The 23,736-nt window shown below is 36.0% G+C and overlaps 1 protein-coding gene across 1 annotated transcript in view; it reads right to left on the bottom strand.

The window, feature by feature from the left end:
- FBN2 (fibrillin 2) overlaps positions 1-23,736 on the bottom strand; it is a 168,459-nt gene that overhangs the window by 32,617 nt on the left and 112,106 nt on the right. The window contains 14 exon segments of the mRNA XM_014954806.1: positions 3,503-3,655; positions 4,225-4,350; positions 5,470-5,595; positions 6,233-6,301; positions 7,322-7,483; positions 11,865-11,987; positions 12,382-12,504; positions 15,208-15,333; positions 16,966-17,088; positions 18,631-18,753; positions 19,797-19,922; positions 21,806-21,931; positions 22,055-22,177; positions 23,000-23,125. Of these exon segments, the coding sequence (XP_014810292.1) occupies positions 3,503-3,655; positions 4,225-4,350; positions 5,470-5,595; positions 6,233-6,301; positions 7,322-7,483; positions 11,865-11,987; positions 12,382-12,504; positions 15,208-15,333; positions 16,966-17,088; positions 18,631-18,753; positions 19,797-19,922; positions 21,806-21,931; positions 22,055-22,177; positions 23,000-23,125 (1,755 nt within the window).

The raw sequence follows: 23,736 nt of genomic DNA, 5'->3' as shown, positions 1-23,736 counted from the left end.
TTACCCATCTAACGAGGAAGCATATGGAGTCACCTCTAAACCTGAAATGTAGACAAATTATTAGGATCTCTTCTAGCACCAAAAAAAGAGAAAGGAGACCCTTCTGCTATCCTGTGAGTAATGGTCCTAAATCTTGAGTGGCAATAGTTTATTTCTGCACTCATTGTATTTTGAGTTTCTTGATCATTTACATTTTAATGGTGTCTGTATTCAGTAGCTTATAATTTTGTAAAGTTTAACCACTGGGGTAATAACATGAATAATTCTTGTCTCCCTTATACGAAACATTCTTAATTTTAATTTCAGCAAAAGTAGTTGATAATTGTCCAGAATGAGATTTGGCAAAATATTTTTCTCATGTTTGAACATTCTTTTTATTTCCTGGATAGGCCAAGTAGAATCCAGTGTACCCAAACTTCAGCATTTTCTTCTGTCCTATTGTTTAATGACTGCTTAATGCCTATTGAGGTAATTCGTGCAGTACAAGACACTGGGCCACAGAGCTCCCTGCCAGTGTTTTACCATTCAGCAATCTTCTGCTCTTTTAGATTCACATCTACAAGATTTGAGGGTTAGAAAACAGTTCTTTTCTGCAAGGAGCTTTATGGCATTTACTGTGGTATATGCTGTATGCCAGATAAAAAGGGGGCCCTCTGTTCACTACCCTGTCTCCATGGGTGATGATAACCTATGAAGAAGAGGCTCTGAGGCTTGAAGGCCTCTATCATTCTTTGTTATACTACCTATATGTTCCATGCATTCCATTTAATAGTTTTTTTTCCCTTATTTTTTCCAGTTTTTACTGTGTAGAAAAAGAGCATATAATTAGGAAATGACTGTATGATAATGCATTTATACGCAGTGCCGAATTATCCATACGCAAACATGCCAGAGATTTACTTACTGAAAGCTTGACTTTGCATCAATGACTGAAAAAATATTTCAAAGCTCCACATACTTATCACTATATTATTGTTTAGGACAAAAAGATCTGTCACGTAACAGAAGAAAAAATGTCTCCGAGGCCAAGCACTCCTGAAATGATCAAACCATGAAGGTCTTCTGCAAATGCTTGGTTACCTCTTAGCAGTGAAGCAGGTTTTTACATTTCTTTGGGTGAAAAAACAAATAAATAACAATAATTATAGCTGATTGAAGTCTCTATGGTAATGGTTATGACCTGCAGAATGTATAAAACCAAGCAATACAGCCTTTACTACCAGAAGTCATCAAACAGAGATTGTTAAGCATAAATATATGGAAAGGAAGAAAGAGCTCTGTTCAGAAAGGCAAAAAAAATGCAAATGGATTGGCATGTGAAGTTCATTTAGATGAACAATATAATTCTCATCAGAGCAGAATAATGCTCTTAATGAGCTACTGGCTCAGTCTAGCAAACTGTTTAAGGTCAGTGTATCATAACCCCTGTCTGTGATGTGTAGCCCCCACCCAGATTCCAGAACAACTGATTATACCACATAAGTGCAGCTATTCAACCATTTACACTTGGAATTTGCGTTTGATCCCTCACACAATCTCTTTTCATGGTGAAAAAGGTTCAACCATGGCTCCAAATACAGTAAAGGCATTTAGAAGAGCTAACAAGGCAATATTGAAGTATTTCGGGAAATGTTTTAACCCCATAACTGCTTGCAGTCCAAGTGGAGTTGTCTTAACAAATCCTTAAAAGCTGCAAGGTTTTTGAGAACTTCAGTCTTACCAATTTAAAAGGAGAATTCTTTCTTCCATCCAAGAATATTAATTGCATGAATCCCTGCTAGTTCTTTGCTGCATTCTTCTCATCATGTTGTCATCATGATGACAATTTTATGGCCCTGAGATAAATTACTATGGGAAAGAATTTTATGAGCTCTCTGTGATAGCCAGCAAGTATTTCCTCTCTCAAGTTTATTTCCATCTCCATTCCTGACTTCTAGGAACATTCCTTCATTGTCCCTCCTCCTACTTGAGAAAGAAAAGGTAGAGGCTGTCTTGTCTTTTCAGTCCCATTTTCCTCTTCTTTACTGCTTGTGGTGGAAAGTCTTTCCTAAATTATCTGCTGTTTCCCTTATGTTACCAGGATAAACCACTTGGAATGAAAGTAATATGTTCTTTACACTAACATCACAAATTATGCAGAGCTATGGGTTTAGTGGCAGTAAACTTGTGGCAAAATCAATTAAAGAATAAAATGTGTTTGTACTAAACAGGCACCTGAGTTTTTTAGTTTTATATAGGCACCTTTTCTCTTTTTACAAATGTAAGAATCTTTTAATGAAGACCAGGTGCTACTGCCAGGTTTCCAATTATTTTTCTGATTTGAGAGTTTCCCACCAATGATTTTTCTGAGTTGAGCTTTCAAGGGTGTTTTGTTCTAGGCAAGGAACTCCATGAAGACTAGCTGAAAAAGAACTGACATTATTTTCACCTCCCTTCATAGAAGGGATTTTTTACTTCCCTTTACATTGCCCTGCTTATGTATGGAGCTTTTTCATCACCTTCAATAGAAAAAACGTAGAAGCAACTGAGAGGATCATGCTCACATGTGAGACACAAGTGAAAAATCTAGAAAGATAATACACTCAGTAATGAAACCCCATCTTTTTTGTTCGGACAGATTAGGACTACCAGAATAACTGTATCCCCAGCTATACAGTAAATAAATTATACTATCCTAAATTAACTATCCTGGAAGACAGACCAGGCAGCAGGCATCTCTTGTCAGCCAGTATCTTCAACCCCAGTACTATTGCCCAGTGACTGCTTTTCCAGAAACCTCAAAGTGACAGCTTTAGAGATGGGAGCTCTGTAATCATGCATTCAGAAAACTTTTTTTTTTCTGAATGCATGATTACAGAAATCTGTGCCACCCTGGTAGGTCTTATCTACACAAACACAGAGTTTTAACATAAGTCTAAACTACTGAAAGAAATTCTATGTCCATATAAGATCTCTGAAAGCCTTGGTAACCACAGTATACTCATTTTATAGAGCCCCTTCACTTCCAAAAAAAAGGTCTAAATGATTAGATCTACCTGCACATACCTCCCTTACAAACATCCTTCTACCTACCGGGCTGACATACTTCTGCTGCAGATGGGAAGGTCAATCTGTACTTTCCAGGTGTTTTTGTTTATCTCAGTGACACACAACAGCAGTTTGTGCTCTTGCCCTTGCCTTCAGGGGCAGCTAAGGGAAATTATGCATGTTCTTCCTGATTTTTTTTTTCATCCAGGGGAAACGACTGTTGTCTTCAAACTATTCAAGCTGTACTTTTCCACTCAATATGGAGTGACACTTCTTCCACTTAAAAATATGGAAGAAATACCTACTTGTGTTTAGCCCACCAAGACTCAACCCAACCAGTAACAGGATGGCAGGGTTTCATCACTCTGCTTTGGGAGTACAGCAAAGGTTTTTTTGGGCTGAAATGTTAGCTAATAGGTTAAAGAAGCAGATGAGTAAAGAAAGTAAAAAAAAAGGATTTTAGAGTAGACTTTACCTGTTCCTGGAGTTGGACATGGTTCACAAGGTTTGTTCCAGGCTTTCCCAACATTGTACGTGCAGCAACACATCCTTTTGGTCACATTGAAAGGCAGTTCATTCTCACAGGAGGTTCCATTATAGCTTCTGTAGCAAAAGCTTTTCCTCATGTCTAGATGTGAGAAAAGAATCACTTAACGAGTAATCAACAAAGTAACCTAAGTAAATATCAGTCCCCTACCAATCTAGACAGCAGCAGTTCATTAACTCTGGCTTCTGAATGCAACCCAACCCAAGCATATGCATGGATGCAATTTAAAAATAAATTACAGTTTGAAGTAATCTACAGTCTTTGTTTTAGACTTACATGAAATTTGACATATTTTAATTTTTCATTCAAAGAGACAAAGGGGAAAAAAGAAAATTCCCAAGAAATGAGAAACACACTGTAGACTCTCATTTGATTCATTTGTATAGTAAACCCTACCATTTGGAAATGACTAATGAAAATAAAAAATATTTCTGAGTTCTATTAAGGAATAGGAGCACTTGAACACTGCACATCTGTCACTGGGATCTCCTTCCTGGCTACATGACACAAGTGTCTGGAAGTTAAAGGTAGGAAAAAGCACTATAAGACTTTAGAAATGGTCTCATCTAAAAGGAAATTTTAAGCAGGGAGTTTGGTCCCAAAACTGTCTGATACTCAGACAGTTCTAGTAAAGATGACATTTTGCATACCCATGCAGTTATGTCCTCCATTCACTTGCATATATTCAGGTGGGCAAATGCAGGTGTAGTTCCCCAAGGTATTGTAGCAGGTGCCAGGACCACAGACACCAGGATGTGCAACACACTCATCAATATCTAGAGACCGAGAAAAAACACTACAATTAACAGGGGAAAAGACGACCAAGTCCTAGCAAATGCTTCTGAGAAATATAACCATAATAAACCACGCTAGGATAACAAAAACCTTTCATTTAAATGCTAGCTTGGAAAGTACAGCTCAGAGTTGGGTTAAGTAGCTATTTATAACAGCTGCTCAGAAGTAATGTTGTTAACCTCTATTAAGTCCAGTCAGTGAAATGCAAGAGAACACTACAAGTTCAATTTTGTTGAAGTTACCAATAAAACTAGAACACCTTGTATCCTATCAGCTCCACAAAAGACATTCACACCCTCTTCTCACAGGAATGCTACTGTCACTTTTCAGTTCTGTTCATTTGTTCTCTACTCCACTGAGAAATGACCTTTTAAGTTGTCTATGTAGAATAGGCAAGCTGAATAATCACACAGTCTTGCTGCTCTAACCTTGGACCTTCTTATTTAAGATATTTGGGTTGTAAGACTTTTTTGCCCATACAATTTTAATTTCAAACCTAGTTTGGTCAGTTTTCTTCACCTGAGCTTAGCAAAGCCTCAGGATTTGTTTTGATAAAAGACTACTTTTTTTCTCACAAAGGGAATGAAGAGGGAAAGTCGACTTAGAGCACTCCAAAATAGGAGAAAACACAAAAGATTCTTTACATTTTTTGGTTCTAACACTTATGACAAATCTCAAACACAAAAGGAAGACCAATATTAACTTTACTTCACATTGTGTAAATTAAACCGCTAATCTGAAATACTGTGAAGAGGACACCTTTTCTCACTTAAAATACAGGGAGCATAGTGAAACTAGCAGGAGATACAAGGTGTTGAAATGAGATGCCAGAAAACATGAATAACCACCTTAGTTTACTGAATACATATAGCTCAAGATGTATAGCTGAGATCTATCATGTAAAAATAAACATTAGAATATTCAAGTGTTGCATTTCAAGTTTTATATTAATCATACCAATAGTGCCAAAGATAATTATTTTAGAGAGGGTTTTAGGTCAGGGTGTGGGTACCATATCCGCTTAATGGATTTAAGGCTAAAAAAGACACTGTTTTTCATAACTCCACTGTGACAGAGAAGGAGGTTTCAAGGGACTCAACCTTCACAGATTCTTGTCTCTTCACTGAGGTAGTAGCCTTTCGGACATTCACACTGGAAGCTGCCAAAAGTATTGATGCAATTTCCACCTTGGCAGAGACCTGGCAGTTCCTGACATTCATCAATGTCTGAAAAAAAGAGAAAAAAACCCACCATATTTTCATTCCAGAATGAAAAGAAACAGGAGACTTTAAGTACTTCTCTGAAATTTTACCAACTAGTGGCTTCCAAGTGTCCATGGATTATGTTTTTTTTTGCTTATAGGTTGCACTTCATGAAAGCTTGGATGAGATGCTCATTCTCTTCCATGTAAATAGCTCTTCAGGAGCATGTTTCAGCTTGATGTGTCCACGGACTTCAACTTCCACTACTGTTTACAGGAATTTGACATCTAATTCCCCATTTCTGCACACTCATTCAAACCAGATTTTCTTTGTCCAACGAGTATTTTCTGAAACTTATACCTTCCACTGATAACCTATACTTTTCATAAATTACTTATCCTTCAGGGGCCAATTTCAAGGGCCATTTCAAGTAAGAAGGCACACAAAAGGTATGCATCAGCTTAGTTTCCTACGCTGTTGGACTTCAGTATTCTTTTACAGTATGCCTTTTCACCATGTTGTTTTCTGATGCCTATGAGCAGAGGGTTTTGCTTTGCACTAACTGTAATGGTTTCTGCCAAATACAGTTTCTGTGTACATCTCTCCAAAGATGACACTGTTTTTTATTACCAGCCATCACAGCCATTTATGATAAACTCACCTTCTAAAATAATAGTGATGGGATTGGGTCTGAATCCTTCTCCCCCTGGACAGAGTGTATTATATTCCGCTAAAGTATAGTACAAAAAGGGAGAGCTTGTCAGTCAAAGAATTAAATGTTAACAAAAGAAACATAAAATTTCACTTGTGTTTTTAATGAGCCTCCTCCCCTACGCTCATTGGTTTTCAACTCTTCTTGACCTATTCACAGTAAATCAAGCGAGTGCATTGGATTAGTAGAAAATCAAGGTAAGTTCTGCTTAAAACATTACCGTAACCTCAGATACTCTTAAGGCAGGCACAATATTGTTTTCTCCATACTGTGCCTTTATAAAGGCACATATTTTGTGTTTCATTAGTTCTTTAATATGAAATGTCAGTATACAATCAATAAAGATACATGCTGAAATGGGAATTCATATACTAGGAGACTGTTAAGAACAACGTGCTCTACACTTCTGTTGCATTATTCATTCAAAGAACTTCAAAGCTCTACAAAATTGATAAGTATCATTGGGTAACAGCTTTGAAAGTACTCTAGAAATAGTTACCAAACAGTAACCAACAATCTGCTTTGAGAACTACTGCAGCTCTCCAAATTAAAGGTGTGATTTGAGTTGCAAGCATTATTAATTTATTTCCCAACCAACATAGAGTTGCTGAGTAAAAATTCCTATCCGATGCATGTAATCTGTTCCATTCTTAAGACACATAAGCATAGCTGCAACAACCTTAATATATATTTTTTTTAAATGGGAGAAAAGTAAAAGCAACGTAAAATTAAGTGCCCCAAACTACTTAAAAGCCTACTCCAGTGGAAAGTTCCTTCCAAAGTTACCACTGATGTATTATTGTAAGAATAGGAACTTAGTCAGAATACTAAAGATCAGGTCCACACCTCTGCATCTCCCCTCTGACATTTGCAGGGAGATTTTCTTTCTGTGCCAGAACACTGCCTCATGAAGAAAATCAGTTTCTTAAATTATAAATGTATAGTAATACAGTAAAATATTTCAAATACTTTCTCCATCCCTTGTTAGCATCTTCTATAATAAGGCGGCAAGGGGAGAATAAGAGAACATTTCCTTACTGCTGTTAACAGGGGGACACGTCTCACAGGGGTTTCCCCAAGCCTTTCCCAGAGAGCAGCAGCATGAGGAACGACTAACTCCAACCCCAATTTCAGTGTTGCAAGAGAGGCTCCCATCACCTCGTGGTCCATACTTCAGGTAGCAATTGCCCACACGGTTATCTGCATGTAAAGCATACATGAGTACAGATGCACACAACGATCTGAACAAAGGAACAGCAGGCACTCATTTTAACATTTCCTATCTAGAAGCAGTTCAGGTAACATTTTGCTTCTGAAGTCATTGGCAAGCTCAAAACACTCACGTAAACTGACAGATACTGATGTTGAGAGAGACAGCAGGGGAAATGGGTAGCTTCAGATACCCAGAGTACCCAGAGACGAATTTAAAAAGTTTGCATGTCTTCCAAAGTCACACTATACTCTAATGTAACACATACACTATTCCCACTCTTTTACTCCGGAAAATATCAGAAACCTTGCTGCAGCTTGCTGTTAGTATTTCTTCATATTCTGATTGTGACTAGGCTATGACTCTTTCTTGTGGAATTAGATGAATTTACGTGTTTTTCTGTGGAATCACAGAACAAGGTCATAATAGGTTAAAATCATTGAAACAAATATTATGAATGTACAGTAGGTTTGAGGAAAAAAGGCTTATTAGTTCACTCAAACTGTAACTTAATGATTTAGACAACTGCTGGCTTCAGTAGAATAAGCAAGGAATCTAAGAATCTAAAGATCATTTCTATGAATTAAGTTCCTATCAAACGTTGCCTCTAGAGAACACAGAAACCCACTCAATTTTTTTTTATAAATCCATAGTATAAAGGCTGCAGTATTTTTTTTTTTTTTTGCACTTTTACTATTTCTGTTAACAGTATGGCTAAGAAACTAATAAATTAATTTTTGAATTATTTCCCAAATGCATTTGGGAGATGGGAAATATCACATCTAATTTACTGCTTGCAGCAAGTGCCAGATGCTACTGCCTTAGCAATTTACATGGAGCAAAATGAATGCAGGTAGTTCATACTTTCCAAATTTCCAGAGTTTAACAAATGTCTTGGGTTTTTAAATTATCCAGAGGTTTGGGACGTATCTATGAAAAAGGCAACTTTCTGAATTGCTAGGAACTACTTGTTCTCAAGATTCTCAAGTTAGTTAAATGCATATAATACAAAAACACAACTTCCCACTAATTTTGACTAAATATTTTTTTAAAGGGTCTTAAAATCAATCAGGAGAAAACCTTCAAGATTTCCAAAGGATTTATATTTATTCAAATTTAAGCATCAATAGACAAGTTTGGGCAAATCTTTCTGCACACTTTAAGAGCATACTATAGCAGAGATTGTGAAAATGGAGAGTGTTCCTGGGCCCCACATATTCTCAACAGATTTCACCACCTCACCAGAAATGCATGCTGTTGTAAAGCTATAATACTCAGTTAAGAATTGCACGGCAGAAACATATGTATTCTCTACCTCTGAGCTTCTGAAGAAAAGAGAAGAAACTTCAAGCAGGGTATCTTTACTCCCTAGAAGCAAGATATACCTGAGATCAATGGTTACCTTAGAGTGGAAGCCCTTTTTGTTTTTTTTTTTTTAAGAGAATGTTCAAAGAGAGTAAAATGAACTGCCTTTTTAAAAGGAGACATCCTGTCGTTCTTATTGTGGACCTGAGCTGAAAGTACCCAAATATGGTTATTCTGAGAATACCTATCTCCTCCTGTTCTCAGAGGAACTGCATGCTTCTCTCTACTTGTGATAGCACAAGACATCAGCCTTTTAAAAGAAGGCAAGAAGAGATGTGGCTTGCTTTTTGTTGGGAAAAGTGAAAAACAATGACCATTTTGGAAGAGGGCTTCATCCCAAGAGGGCTTCAGGCTTCAGGCCCATTAAGAACAATAGGAGATGATAGACCTTGGAACGAAGGCCCGGAATTCTCTAGCAGAATATCGATATTGAGTCCATCAAGGGTTTTAGGTTTTAGTTTACTCCTCACATGAACTGTCTTGACACGGCACCATGTTCCTCTTTGCCAAGGATAATATTTCTGTTTCTTCTGAAAGGAGCTGGAATTTACATTCCTCTGCCTTTTTTGCTCAAGCATGCAAGAGATAGTGCTATTGAAGAGAGCCAGAAGCTGCTGTCCTGTGACAAGACATTTCTGGAACATTCTTCATCACAACTTGTGTACTCCAGAAGCAAGAAACTTAACTTTTTATTGGTGAGGTCTACTAGCCGCTGTGTTTTTGTTTTTTTTTTTTCAAATGACTACAAGCTTAGAGTGAAAATTTGGTAATGTTTTACCATGTCCCAGTGACATAAACATCATTGCAAGTAAAGCTGCAATTTGGAATTGCAATCCTGAGACTATAAAGGATCACAAGCAAATTCAATCTCAGTTCTCTCTTTGGACTGCATAAGTCAGTAAAGTAGACATACCCAAAGCATACCAAATGTAGAACCAGATCTAGTAAAGCTGCATTGGAATGGTAACTCTCTCTGTTTCCACTTCTTATGAAAAGTTATTTAACCCTCTGGAAATATTACAAATGAAAACAGCTGGTGAAAGAAAAAATATCAAAACCTAACAATGTCTACAATTGTATAAAATAGTGTAACCAGTATGTTATTAGTTCCACTTGGTGCCCATTCTCTTCAAGGGCTTCTAAAAAAACCAGGCACTAAAGTGTTATTGCATTCATGGATTAGATCTTTATTCCTATTACCTTGCTCTGATGATATATCATGGGAATCAGAGGCTTTGCTTGCCCCTGGTAAAAAGAAAAGCTGAATGTTCACTGAGTACTTTTTTGCACTTTGTCATAGAATCAGGCTGCAGAGAGATGGGAAGTGTCCACTCAAGGCTTGCAGCTCCTCCCACAGACAGATAAGTGGATTCCATTTCTGCCAACTGTCTGAAACCGAACTTGAAAAAAACCCAAGCCCCATGTTTGCTCAGGCAGCTGAGTCGAGAGTCTCTTTCCTGTACAATCAGTCATTGAGAAACTAAAAATGCTTCTTACGCAAGGGAAAAGAGTCTTTGTATCAGAGAGGGACAGCCCTAGTAGTATTTCCTCAGGACAGAAATAGGGAAGGGTCAAATAATCTTTCTACCATTTTCTTATACAACATTTTTCTTCAGAGAGAGAGGGCTTGCTCTCTCATTTGGGACTCTAGAGTTGCTAGATTTACCTTTGAGTAGGTTCCCTTCCATTGTGGAAACATCTTTGAGTAAAGATTGGGGCCCTTGCCAAAAATGGGGACAACTGGTCCCTAACTACAGTACCAACCCAAACTCCCATTTTTTAGTGACACACAGGTCAGGCTAGCAGTAGGATAACTCATTCTCATAAGCTTTGTAAGCTTAAATTCTTTGGTCATAATTGAGGGCTTGCAGGGCTGATCACACACAGCATCTGGTTTTAGGAAAGAATGAGTATCTTCATAGTTATATGCTGCAGAAGGGAAGCTAAAAAGGCAGGATTTCATTGCTTCCACTGAATCTTCAGCTGAGGCAAAGCTAAAACCTAAAGTCAGGCTGCAACTGCAGAAGGAAAGTATTAAGGCAGGTATTGTCAGAAGAGTCTATGGGAGACAGAAACACAGGCTTCCAATTCAATGGGAACAGATTACATAAATTCACTTAATCTTTAAAAGTCTCAGTTTAAGGTTTTAGAATAAATTGGTCAAGACTATGGTGGACATCTAAAGGTCTCAAGCAGGACTTGTTTTAGCGTCCAGAGAAGTAACAGAGAATATTCATAGGCAGAGAATGGAGGAACATGGAAAAGATGAATAATAAAACTTGTTCTGAAGGAAATCTGCATTTCTTTAGAAATTATTTGCTTAGAAGATTTATTTGTGACCACAGCGTAGTATTATTGTAAACATTTAGAAAACGGACAGAGTTCTAACTACCAATTCAGGAGAATTTGAGTCTTCCCAATGAAAAAGTTATAAGGCTTTCCCAGGATCAAATCCTTACGACTGAACGTTAGCCCCTCTCTCAACAGCTTCGCTTCCCCCAAAACTTCCCTAGAATGTTAGTATATACTCTAATCACATGATAGTCCTATATCATGTAGCAAGGGGAAAAAGTAATGAAAATTCACTTTAAATCTCTGTAGGCCAGACACTGTATGTAAACTACAGTGAAACACGTCTTTTACTTTGTTTCCAGCCAAAAGGATACCACAACCAGTTTCAATTCCAGTTTAGACTTAAGCTAAACACAAAAATCAGTCCCAAGACACATCTTGGATTAAAGAATTCAGTTCTGTAAATGAGAATTGTTGACTGTCAGGAGAATGCAAGTGCAGGTAACATACTTTTACACATTTTAAAAATGTGTATTTTAAAGAAAGTATGAACACCATTATTCAGTTAAAATTATTAACTCCATCTCTAGAAAACTATATAACAAGATATGCAGCTGGTAGAAGTATAATTTTTCTATCTTTCTATCCTCATTTGCATCAAAACAGTCACCTTGACTATGATTTCTAAAGTAATAGTTCAGAGTGTTTACTTACCCACACAACCCACTCCAGTAGGATTCAGCTGGAAGTCTGGAGGGCAATTACACTCATACCTTCCAGGAGTATTTACACAAAGACCATTAACACAATTAATGGGATCAGCACATTCATCGATATCTAAAATAGGAAGGTTACATTTATAAATCTGCTCACTGGAGAGACATGAAGAATAATTTTGCTTTTTAAGACAAAATAGGCAAGATAATTTCAAATGCAAGTGAATTTTAGCTGAAATTGAACAAAAGCACTATTAATAATTCTTCAAACAGTTTGAAACAGTTTGAAATAACCTTTGTACCGCTGCATATTTAAGAAGCCATTCTTTTTGTGCCATTCTTAAACCAGCTCCAAAGCATGCAATTCTACACATCACTTGTTTAGTGTGGAAAATTTCACTCTCGTTGTTGTAAGAGAATGAAATGCATGTTTTGTGAACTCATCTTTAAGTTAACTGGGTGAGATTAAATAAAAAAAGTAAGTCTTAACATACTTCTGAATGGAAGAGATATACCTGTACAGTTTCCCCCGGTTCGATCTAGTTCATAGCCATCATCACAGATACAATGAAACATTCCTGGTAGATTATTACAGGTGCCAAATACACATATGTTCTGGAAGGAGCATTCATCAATATCTGAAGGAATATATTGAGAACAGAGTTACATAGCATTACCATTTTAATATTACAGTAGTGTGTTGCACTACTAAAAGCAAATGAAGACATGTGTAACTTAAAAAAAATATTTAAAAAAGCAACACTGAGTAATCACTTTTGGTTTTGTGTAAAATGCTATAGGTGGGGCTTTGTGAGGCATTCTCCATTACGCTGCTTGTTACTTATTCCCGTTTTACCTAGTGTGAAGTAAAAATAGTCAAACTGATTTCTCAGGACTCAAAATGAAAGCTAAGTCAAAAAGCCAGAAAGTTCCTTTCAAAATGTGCATTAAACAAAACGAAGTGTAACACCATGTAAATGTGTCAGTCATTTCCTAGTTCATAGTCTGCAACATTTCTTACTAATAGCAAGCAAGATTTCAAAACGTCATTCTCAGGGAATAAAGGATACTGAGAAGAAAGAAAGGGAGTAGGCATCAGCAGTTACTTATACCTTCTTGGAGAACGGGAAAAGGAATATAGGAAGGAAGAATTATCTATATATCTTTATATCTATCTGTTCTATCTATCTATATCTATTCCATAATATCTATTTCTTAAGCCCACATAAACCAGCTCTATAGTGGGCTAAAACACATGTAAAAGACTGCCTGTGTGCTCACAGAAATTGAAGATGAAATAAAGTTGAAAGACACTGACAGAAAATTAAATGACTGTCTACTGCAGTGCTAGAAGAGGAGTTAAATATTAAAAGAACAGAGGGCAAAAAAACCCTTCATGTACTGTTTGATAGCAAGACTTTAAAGTTGCCAAAATAAAGCAGCTGTGCAAAAGGCTAATACAACTCTAGCATGTACTAGTGAGACATTTTTTGCAGGGACGGGGAAGTTGAAAGCATTAATACCATTTTGCAGTGCATGGCTAAATCTTCATTTAAAATTCTGTGTGCAGTACTCTGTTCAAGAGTGATGAACTAAAACTGGACGAGGTGTAAAAAAGGATATTAAAATTATTAGCATAATGAAAGATCTATTTTGAACTTGGCTTGCTTGCCTTAGCCAAATCTTAAAAAGTGATGTAATGTCTCTTTATAAAAACATATGAGAAAGTGTAACTTTTGAGGGGGAGAGTTAAATGTTTAAGGGAAAATGAAATTTAAGATAAATGCCTTATAACCAACAGACCTGGGTAAATTTAAACTGGAAATTAAAGGAAGGTTTCTAAGTACCTTGACTACAGCCATACAATGACCTCCAAATCAGGTCATGAACATAACTAGTGTTCAGATGAAGCTTTATAAAGTTATGGAAAAAACTTTATCATTGAGAAGCTAATGCACCGACATCTCAAGGGATTTCTGAAAAAATTGAATTAGTTTTTTGTATTACAATAATTGTACTAAATCCAGGCTTTGGATTTTTTTCCTTGATTGCAGGAATCAGCCAAAGAGACATCTTAGCATAGGACAAATTATATCTCAACTTAAAAAAAAAAACACATAAAGGTAACTTATTTTAAATATTCAGGACCCAGATCTTTTAGTTCTCCAACAGCATAATTTAATCTATGGAATGCTTTCAGATCTCCGCTCGAATCACAGTAATACAGCAATATACCAAGCATTTTTCAATTTATTTTGCAGGGCACCATTTTGGCCCAATCGAAAAGCCAAATGTTGGCAACCTGCTGTTCCAAGAATTAGAATAATATTGTTTTTCAAAACATTGGTTGGCTGATAGCTATTTGAGGATTTTTATTAGAATATTGGCAAGCCTATAATACGACTAACTGAACTGCACTGAGAAATTCAGTAAAGATGATTGACAATACTTGGTAGGTATTAACAGATCTGACCAAAAGAGTTGATTAGCTTATTTTTCAGAAGCATCTGCAATTTTTCTACAGCTAGAAGTCTGACTCATACATGTACACCTGAATGTTTGAACGTACCAAGTTATGGACTGAATTTCAGAGACTACATTTTGGAATCTCTTCTTAGTGTTACATCAAGAATTTTTATTTCCTAAGACATTATGAGGTCTCTGCTATTAAATATGAAGTAAGTTAAAAAGCTTTGCCGCACCAGCTAAAAGGAGTTAATCTAATATACAGTTCTCTTATATTATACGATAGCAAAAAAAAAGATATAAGAACACAACAGGGAATAGAAGATTAATTGGACTAGTAAGACAATAATTCCTTTTGTACTTCAGATGATCTGGTACAATACTGAGAGTGAAACGGTGATGATAAAAAATCTCCAGTATGCGTTTTAAGAAGTGTTGCAAACTTGTCAAATAGAGCAGGGATTTGCCTACTTCAGTTGTCCTGAAAACATTTATTTTAAATTGTGGTCACTTAATGCAGTTTGTGTTTCCTATGTAAACACATTAAATAAAACAGTGATGGCCATAGGATTTTCTACACACTATTCACTAGTGGCAAAAAGAAGAGAAATAATTAAAAAAAACCCCAAAATTACTGAGCCAAACCCCTAGGCTGGGATTTTGGACCAAGGTCAGGAAAACTTCATAAAAAGATGTAAGCTACTTTCAACATAATTCACACTGCAAAATAATCCTTGCTTGAAGAAATTGCTTACATGTGAAGCATGTGCTGAATATTCTGCTTCCAGGTTGTGGTCCTTCCAGCACATCTTGTTGTTTGCTTTATAGCAGCCAATTCAAACTCAGCAAACGAACTCGAAGTACCAGTGGCTTACCTTGGCACGACCTGCTGTCCGAGGCGGGAGTGAATCCCATCTCACACTCACAACGGTAGGCACCAGGCACATTCAAACACTGTCCATTTTCACACAGATTAACATTTTCTGCACACTCATCAACATCTGTGGGAGACAGAAAATTTCTTTGAAACTACATGTTTCAATAGCAAAATACAAATAAAATTATCTTCATATTCAAAATAATAGTTCTAATGAGTATATTTACTGAAGATGAAGTAAATTGAAAGAATGCAGAAAAGCAGACATAATGTCATTTCCAAAATTACTCTTTTTACTCTGTCATGATTCCTTACTCCTTATTTTTCATGAACAGATTTAATTTTTTTAATGTGGCATGGTTTTCAGATTCAGTATTATTACCTTTGACAAATAAGTTGAAAGTTGTGCTTTCAAAGTCAAAACTTTGTCTACTGGTATATATTGCTATGTTACTTCGGTATAAAACACATTCAAAAGGCAAATTTTTTTAAGTGAATCATACATCGAAAATTATTTTCATATGCATTTTAGAAAATATTATTTGAGGATTATGAACATTACAACTACCATTTGCACACTATAGGAAATTCTTCTACTATGCCCCAAAAGTGATTTTTTTAAGAGCTACGAAAGAGCAAAAAGACAAAGGAAGACATTCACCACTGCAGTCATCATAAGGCTCATAATCTTGTTGGCTATGATTATGATTTTCCAAAAAAATGTTAAATATACCTTAATTAATACCTTTAAATATATCTTTATTTTATTAGTCAGACCCTAGTATCCCACTTGATCATTTAAAAAGCAGATCTGACACATAGTGTGTTAACAACAGGGATGAAAGTTCTTGTTCATTAATCATAAACTTAAAACTCGTAAAGCAATAGTATTTGAACAGCCTTATTCTAAAATAAGAAAAACTTACAATACTAATCATAAGACTGTGTTGTTAAGGTGTAAATTAATCTTGATTTTAAAATGAGCAAGTTAGCTAATAATTAATGCATTCACGTTAGTTTCTAGGTATTTCACTATCATTAGAATGCATTACTTCAAACCTTCAAACTTGCTGACTACATATAGGACATGTTAGCAGAGATTCTGTTCCATCTCCACGCTGTAAGTAATAAATAACACAGTAACTCAATACTTACCCATTAATGTTGAATATAAAATCTTTACACTTTACATAATCTTTTACACATCACTTTATTATTAATCACCTGCTGTATGCTAAACAATGTTCATTCTTAATAGTGACCACTTACCAAAAAATTTAAATGCAGAGATTATGGGAAATATTTTTCAACTTTAATTTTTCTTTTTAAAAGTCCTATGTTAATGATTAAGTTCTGTTCAACTAACATAGTGAGGGGAAAACATGATGCCTTCCCTGCCAGATACAGACCTGGCCTACAAGACAAGGACCATGACAGAGAGCTGGTGTTTTGTGTTCTTGACCAGAGACTGCTGCTGCAAGCAGCAGAAACACATTCAAAAAAATTGGCATGAAGAGGCGAAGAAGCAGACATAAACTTCACCCAACAAATGGGCCCAGGGGGTCCAAATTGCCACACAAATAAAAAGAACAACCAGTTGCCTTTGTTAGCATTTCTTCAGCAGATGAGAAGAATCCTGAATTAAAAAGACACTTTTACATTTATTATCTTGAACTTTGCGCTTAGATCTGACTTGCAAAGCTTGCATACAACAGAAACAATCAGTGACAAGTCAGCTTTCAAATAAAATTCTTACCAGAACAAGTAAATCCATCCCCAGTAAATCCCTCCGCACAGGCACAGCGGTATGACCCTGGGGTGTTCACACACTGAGCGTTCACACTGCACTGGTGGGTCCCATTGGAGCATTCATCAAGATCTGCACACCAGGGGCAAGAGAGTGCAAGCAGGAACAGAGCAATTAGTATACTTGGCTTACAATTAACTGTCAAGATAACAAGCACAACTACAAAAGTTCTCTTGTTGGAATAACAGGGAAGATACAGGGTTAATCTAAAGTGATTTCATTTTAATATTTTTTCCTTTAAATTAAAATGTATGGGATTGGGTAAAATGTTTCCAAGCAACAGATGGAATTCAGCTGACTTGTTACTTGAACATTAATATCCTGTTAAAGAACCTGAATTCAGAATTAGCTAAAAAAACAATAAACCAAGGAAATATAGTGAGGTGAAAATCTGCCATACATTTGGAGAATCTTCTCAAGTAACAGAAGAATGTGACAATAATGTGACCCCATAAAAGTTAAGGCAAGCTTTCTTATTTACTTAGATGTCAACTTGGATGAAAAAGGAGAAGAAGGAGAAGGAGAAGGAGAAGGAGAAGGAGAAGGAGAAGGAGAAGGAGAAGGAGAAGGAGAAGGAGAAGGAGAAGGAGAAGGAGAAGGAGAAGGAGAAGGAGAAGGAGAAGGAGAAAGAAAAAAGAAAAGGCCTTCCTTCCCCTCCAGGGCATGTTTGATGGGAATGGCCATAGGGGTCCATGACATATGAGTCACACTAGCTAGTGCTATGGGGTAGCCAAGAGTCCCCTCTCACCCATCTGCAGAGTGGTCTCCTGGAAGAACACTCTGATCCCAGGAGCTGTTCTAACTATGAGGATGCTGCTGAAAAAAACTTTTTCAAGATTTCACCTTCAAATGGGACTTTTTGTTTACTTAGTAGAAGCTCATGTATTTTTAATTAAAGGATACTAAAAGGTTAATTAAATTAAAGGATGAGGGGGGCTTCCCCTTTTTCTCAGATACGGCTTAAAAAAGCTTAGAAAATCTGGCCTGCAGTAAAATCTTATAATATAGTGCTTTTTCTTTCACACTATTACACCAATACAGCCTAATTCTTAAATCAAGCTCCTCTTCCATAGAGCCCAAAATGTTTCAAAAGAAGGTAAATAGTACAGTCTTTTACACCCCAAACTAAAAAATGAAGGCAAGGGGACATGATGCAGCCCAGCAAAAGTATAAGTTTCCCATACCTTGAGTCCAATCTGCTTTATATTAGAGCCTATCAACTAGATATACTACAAGACATTTACAAAAAATAGTATTAAGTAAGAGAAACCGTATCTTGCTGGCAGGAAACCTCAAAACAAATTCCATTTTTTTTCTGTCTTTTTTTTTATTTTGCACATTCTAGCAGTTGTATGTAAACTTTGTAAAATAAATAGTTAATTTAGTAAGATATTTTACAGACAGGCTTCTGAGACAAAGCCAGTTTTTATCTCAGAAAACCAAACCCCTGAACCATAAGAACCTTGCATACACATCTGTCCACAGAGTGCAGCAGATAAAAGAATAATATTTTTTTCTAATGGAGTAATAACATAGTCACATTACATACTTTTATTAAAAAAAGGCAAAAAATAGAAAAGAAAAAAGAGAAAAGCTTTATTTTCCAATACTTACCAATACATTTAATGCCATTTCCAACCCATCCTTCTCTGCAACTACATTTAAAACTTCCTGGTACATTGACACACGAGGCATGCATGTCACAGTTATGAGCACCAATTTCACACTCATCTACATCTACAAGCACAAAATAAACTATTAGTATTTACATCAGGAGCACTGAAATATTACAAGTTATGTTCATTTTACATGTTGCTTATTCTCCCTGTACGTGTTTGCAGTCCTTCAAATGTTCAAGACTACAGAAAAATTCAAGCAAATTACTTCATATTATACATTAATAAAAAATAGTGATAGTCATATTTTCATTTTGGTTTTTGTAAACATGACAAAATTAGTCTGCTTTCCTACAACTGTTTTTCAGTTTGAAATTACAGCTATTTTCCAGATGTAATACATAGGTTGATCTTTATATGTCAAAAAATGGGATGAGACCGTTGGGTGTACAGGCATGTTTCAGTTATAAAAACAATTAGTCCAGGATTTTAGTAACTATGGAACAAATTTTTAAAGACCAAATTATAGGAGAAATTCTGCCAGCTTTCCCAGAAGAATAATTTTGGATGAATTTAGCTTCCTGACCAGTGGATACATCTTGCGGAAGGCAAGGTACTGCTTAATTATCATGGAAACTCATAGTTTGAAAATGACTGACTAGGATTATTTAAAACTTGTTATCATGGGTTGAAGGATGGCATATACTTTCCCTTTTACATCACAACTTTTTTTCCATTCTTTTACTTTTTTGTGTGTGTTTTGTTCTGTTCTTAGACTACAGGGTCATTTCCTGCAGCTTTAGTTGACAGATGAGTTCCTACTTTCAGTATATATGAAAAATGAGTATGGATAAAATGCTACTAATACAAATGCATCTATGCCCCCCCAAGCTATGTTTCATAACACAGCTATTCCCCCAATTTATACTGATAAAAGCTTTGCCTTTAAAGTTACAGGGGGCTCATATCATACTGATACTGGTCAAGGAACTCACATTTTTAAACTCTGGATACATGCTGACAAACATAAAATACCTACTCTTATATTTACTACTACCTACAGATAACTGATCTCTCACTTGTATGTGAACATTTGTGCCTTTATTTTACCTGAAAGCCAAGATACGTGCGCACTGTGACACATATGCCAGAAAATTGCTTTACCTGTGCATCCAGTGGTTCCTTTCTTGACTGAATATCCTAGCTGACAGTGACAAATGAAGGACCCTTTAGTGTTTTCACACTCCCCGAACATACAGATGTTGGAATTCAAATCACATTCGTTCACATCTGTAAATGCACATAAATTCATTATTAATTGAACATTACTGTTTAACAGCATACTTTATCTTTTCCGAGTACTTTCATTCCAGTAAAAATAACCATTGTCCTAATGGTGTTGCTGAAAGCTGATTTGGGAGAGGGTAAAGAGCAGAGACATTAAGAGAACACCCTTGAGCAGACATGCTTCCAAAAGTTAGAGATATCTCTGGCACATATTAAGACAAAAAGCCACCACAAAGGTAACATTGAAGGAGAAGTCAAGCTGCAGGTGGAGTGGGGAAGGACCCTTCCAGAAAGAACAAGTGACAAGCCACAACCAGAGAAGTTTTCTCACAACCATACTAAAAAAATCTCACAAGGAAAAACAAAGCATCGTGGTTGTAGATGTGCTTTTGTACCAGAATCCCTTCCCAGACACCTCAACAATGTGACTGCTCAACAGTTGCTGGCTTGATGCAGACTGAGGTTTCAAGAGAGTAAAGTTTGATACTGATGTCTCCCTCTTCTTCCCAATTTCAGTAAGTGTTGCATGTATGATGAAAACTTCCCATTTGGAAAAAGCTTCTAGTAAAAAATAACGTAGTATGTACCTGAACTGTGGTTTAGATTCTTATACTGCAAGCTAAATCTTCAGTTTTGGCTTTCCACTATACTATAAGGCTTTTATTCCAAAATTTACCTTGTTCGAAAGACAGGTAGTTGATAACTGAAGACCTGGTTAAGAACTTGTAGTTAAAACGTAGTCTTATGAGTTACACCTATGTCAACTTTATGACTTTATTCAAATAGCTCCAATTTTATACTAGTTAATTACAAAGATCATCTAATTTCAAATACTGTGAAATAGGTACAAGATATTTCAAAGATTTCTGCTGAAAAAAAATCAAGTAATGTGAAGTCCAATAAGAAAATGTAGTTACCCCCAAGCCTTTTTTACAAACTCAATGATGCTGTTAGCAAGGAAAGCAATTACATACATAGCAGAAATACACACTCACTGCAGGTTTCTAACCTTAATATCAGATTCTGGTTTCCTAGAGAAGAAAGTTTAAGAGCAGTTGTGCTTAAAATGAAAAAAGTATTCTGCTCTTACAGCTACTAGCATGTCTAATATGAAAAAATATTGAAAAGATCCATTCTAAACTTAAACCAACTAGTTAGTTGCATAAACATGGAATACGCGCAAAACTGAAAACAAGAACCTGGAATAACAGAAAAGTGAAGATGAAAAGAAAATCTTAAATTCATCTCTAATTATGGAAGAAAGGAGATAAAACCAGCTCAGGATGTCTTTGCTCAGCATTACATAAAACTAGTTTCTCCTCTGTGTGTGTCTGTGTGAGTGTGTACATATGTGAAATAAAGGTTTGTTTGACAGATGCTCACAAAACATAAAAAGATGTTATAGCCAAAATCATCTTAAAATATGAACCATATGAAACCTCATATTAAATGTAAAAAGTAAGAACTTCATATACACACCAAGATAAACTAAATGTTCTAGGTTAATTTGAGGAGATACTTGCATTTTAATTTCTTTTATAATTACTCCTGATGACTTTCTGTAGTTGAGGGAATAAACAAAAACATTTACAAGAGACAGAAGAAAATGCTGGGACACTCAAATAACCTCTTCTAAACAGAGATGTTTTAGATGAATCATATCATTGCAATTAAATCACTCCTATGTGATTTGATTCATCTTTATGGACTTTTCAATTTTTTTTTACCCTTCCTGACATATATAGTGATAGGCAAGAAAGATCTATAGATTTTTTAATAATATACATAGTTTCAATTCCCACTTTCAAGGATTCAGCAGAACATCAGAAACTATTAGCTGCAGAATTTTTAGGCTATCATTAAATTTCGTGTGTACAGCTACTTACCAATACAAGTTTTCATGTCCATAGAAGCCATAAATCCATCATAACAGAGACAGCGATATTCCCCTGGAATATTAGTACATTGCCCACCATCACAGATATCTGGATTGTTTTCACATTCATCAATATCTGGGGGGGAAAAAAAAAAGCAGGCAGTAATTCTGTCATTCTGGTATGGATCGGCTAAAAGAATGCCATGTTCATATTGGCTGAAAGATATGATGTTAGAACTTTTAAGATAATAAAACGTACCTGCACATGTTCTGACATCTGGCATTAGAGCATAGCCATCACTGCAGCTACATTCATAGCTGCCTTCTGAGTTAGTGCAGTGGGTGTCACAGCCTCCATTCATTATCATACATTCATCAATATCTGGGGAAGCAACATTAGTAACAGTAAGTCTACTTTTATAAGGAAAAATAATCTTCTCTTGCCATTTTACTTAGCAGGTGAAAGAGTTTATGAGTAATATGATTCTGAATTTTAATTCTCACTCTATTGTCTGATTTATATTACGTCCATATGTTTTGCTTATATCTCTCTTTCAACTGCATTTTCATCTGTGGGAGCACATGGCTACTTTTAGTTGTTGCTTTTCTTCATAAGCATTACTAGAAATGTAAAAAAAAAGTACAAAGAACAACATATGGAAAGGAAAGAAAGAAAAGTCCTGAGAAACTCAGGTTTCATTAAACTTGTAATGCAGCACAAATTTGTATTTTTGTGAAAAAATAAACAAAACCAACAAATAAAAAAAGCTTTCACTACTCCAGTTTTCCATAACAACATGACGACAACCACATAATTCAGTACTACTATAGTGAAGGATTTAAGAAATATATACAATAAGGAGAAAAAGTAAGAGAGGAACTATCAATGCCTGGGGCTCTTCTTGCTTGATCTAGTAATAATTCAGTATTTTCTGGTTGTTAGCTCAAGCCTCTGATTTCAGTGGAGTAGTGCCATAAAGTCATTTTTTTTCTCAAACTATTCTGCAGAGTTCAACACAGAACAACCTTTTTATACCTTCTTTATGTTTCTTAGGTTCGAATAGTTCATGATATGCCTAACAGCAGATAAGAAGATGGCCCTGCTCAGTTTCAAAAGGAAGGTATGAAACTAAATAAAAACAAAGACAGATGAAACAATATATGCTGAAGCACAAATAAATAACTGAAGTTGTACAATACTTGCCTGTGCAGCCCTGTCTGTCAGGAGTGGCCTGGTACCCAGAGTTACAGGAACACTGGTATGTTCCAACCATGTTCACACACTTGCCATTTCTGCAAAGACTGTCACTTAATGAGCACTCATCTACATCTGGAAGAGAATCATTCATATCAATTACTTGTTAATCAGAACACAGACAGTAAGTGCTCAAATTCCAGGGAAAGAGGGTGAGAGATAATATTTTAAACTGGTGGCTTTCAGGGTTTTTCTAATCTCTTTCTTTTTTTTAGTGTGTTCTTGTTCTAATTCAAGGTATGGAGCTCTGAACAACATGTATAAGACAGGATCCAAAGGTTTATCCTCTTTTTTTCTGGTCTGTGACCATTAACTGTACAGTGTGTGAGCTAAAACCAACTGTGAAGCAACTATGCATCAAACACAGAAACCAAAGAGATAATATGTATTATGGTTTCTGCATTTTTTTTGACGATTTTGGTGAATTATGTGCAAAAAGGTAAGCTGCATGTCAATATGTCATTGTAGGAATTAAGTTCACTTTGTATGTGTACGTATTTTACTTGAAAGTTGCCAACTTGAGTGGTACAGTCATTTGGGATGCTAAATAGGCCCCAAGAGGCCCAGTAAAATAGTCCTTTTTGAAGTCACAGAATCACAGAATCACAGAATTGTAGTGGTTGGAAGGGACCTCAGAGATCATCGAGTCCAACCACAAAAAAAAAAAAAAAAAAAAAAAAAAAAAA

This window comes from Calidris pugnax, unplaced genomic scaffold (assembly GCF_001431845.1).
Source record: "Calidris pugnax isolate Ruff unplaced genomic scaffold, ASM143184v1 scaffold157, whole genome shotgun sequence".
Classification (NCBI taxonomy): domain Eukaryota; kingdom Metazoa; phylum Chordata; class Aves; order Charadriiformes; family Scolopacidae; genus Calidris; species Calidris pugnax.
This window is presented reverse-complemented; position numbering and strand designations above follow the sequence as displayed.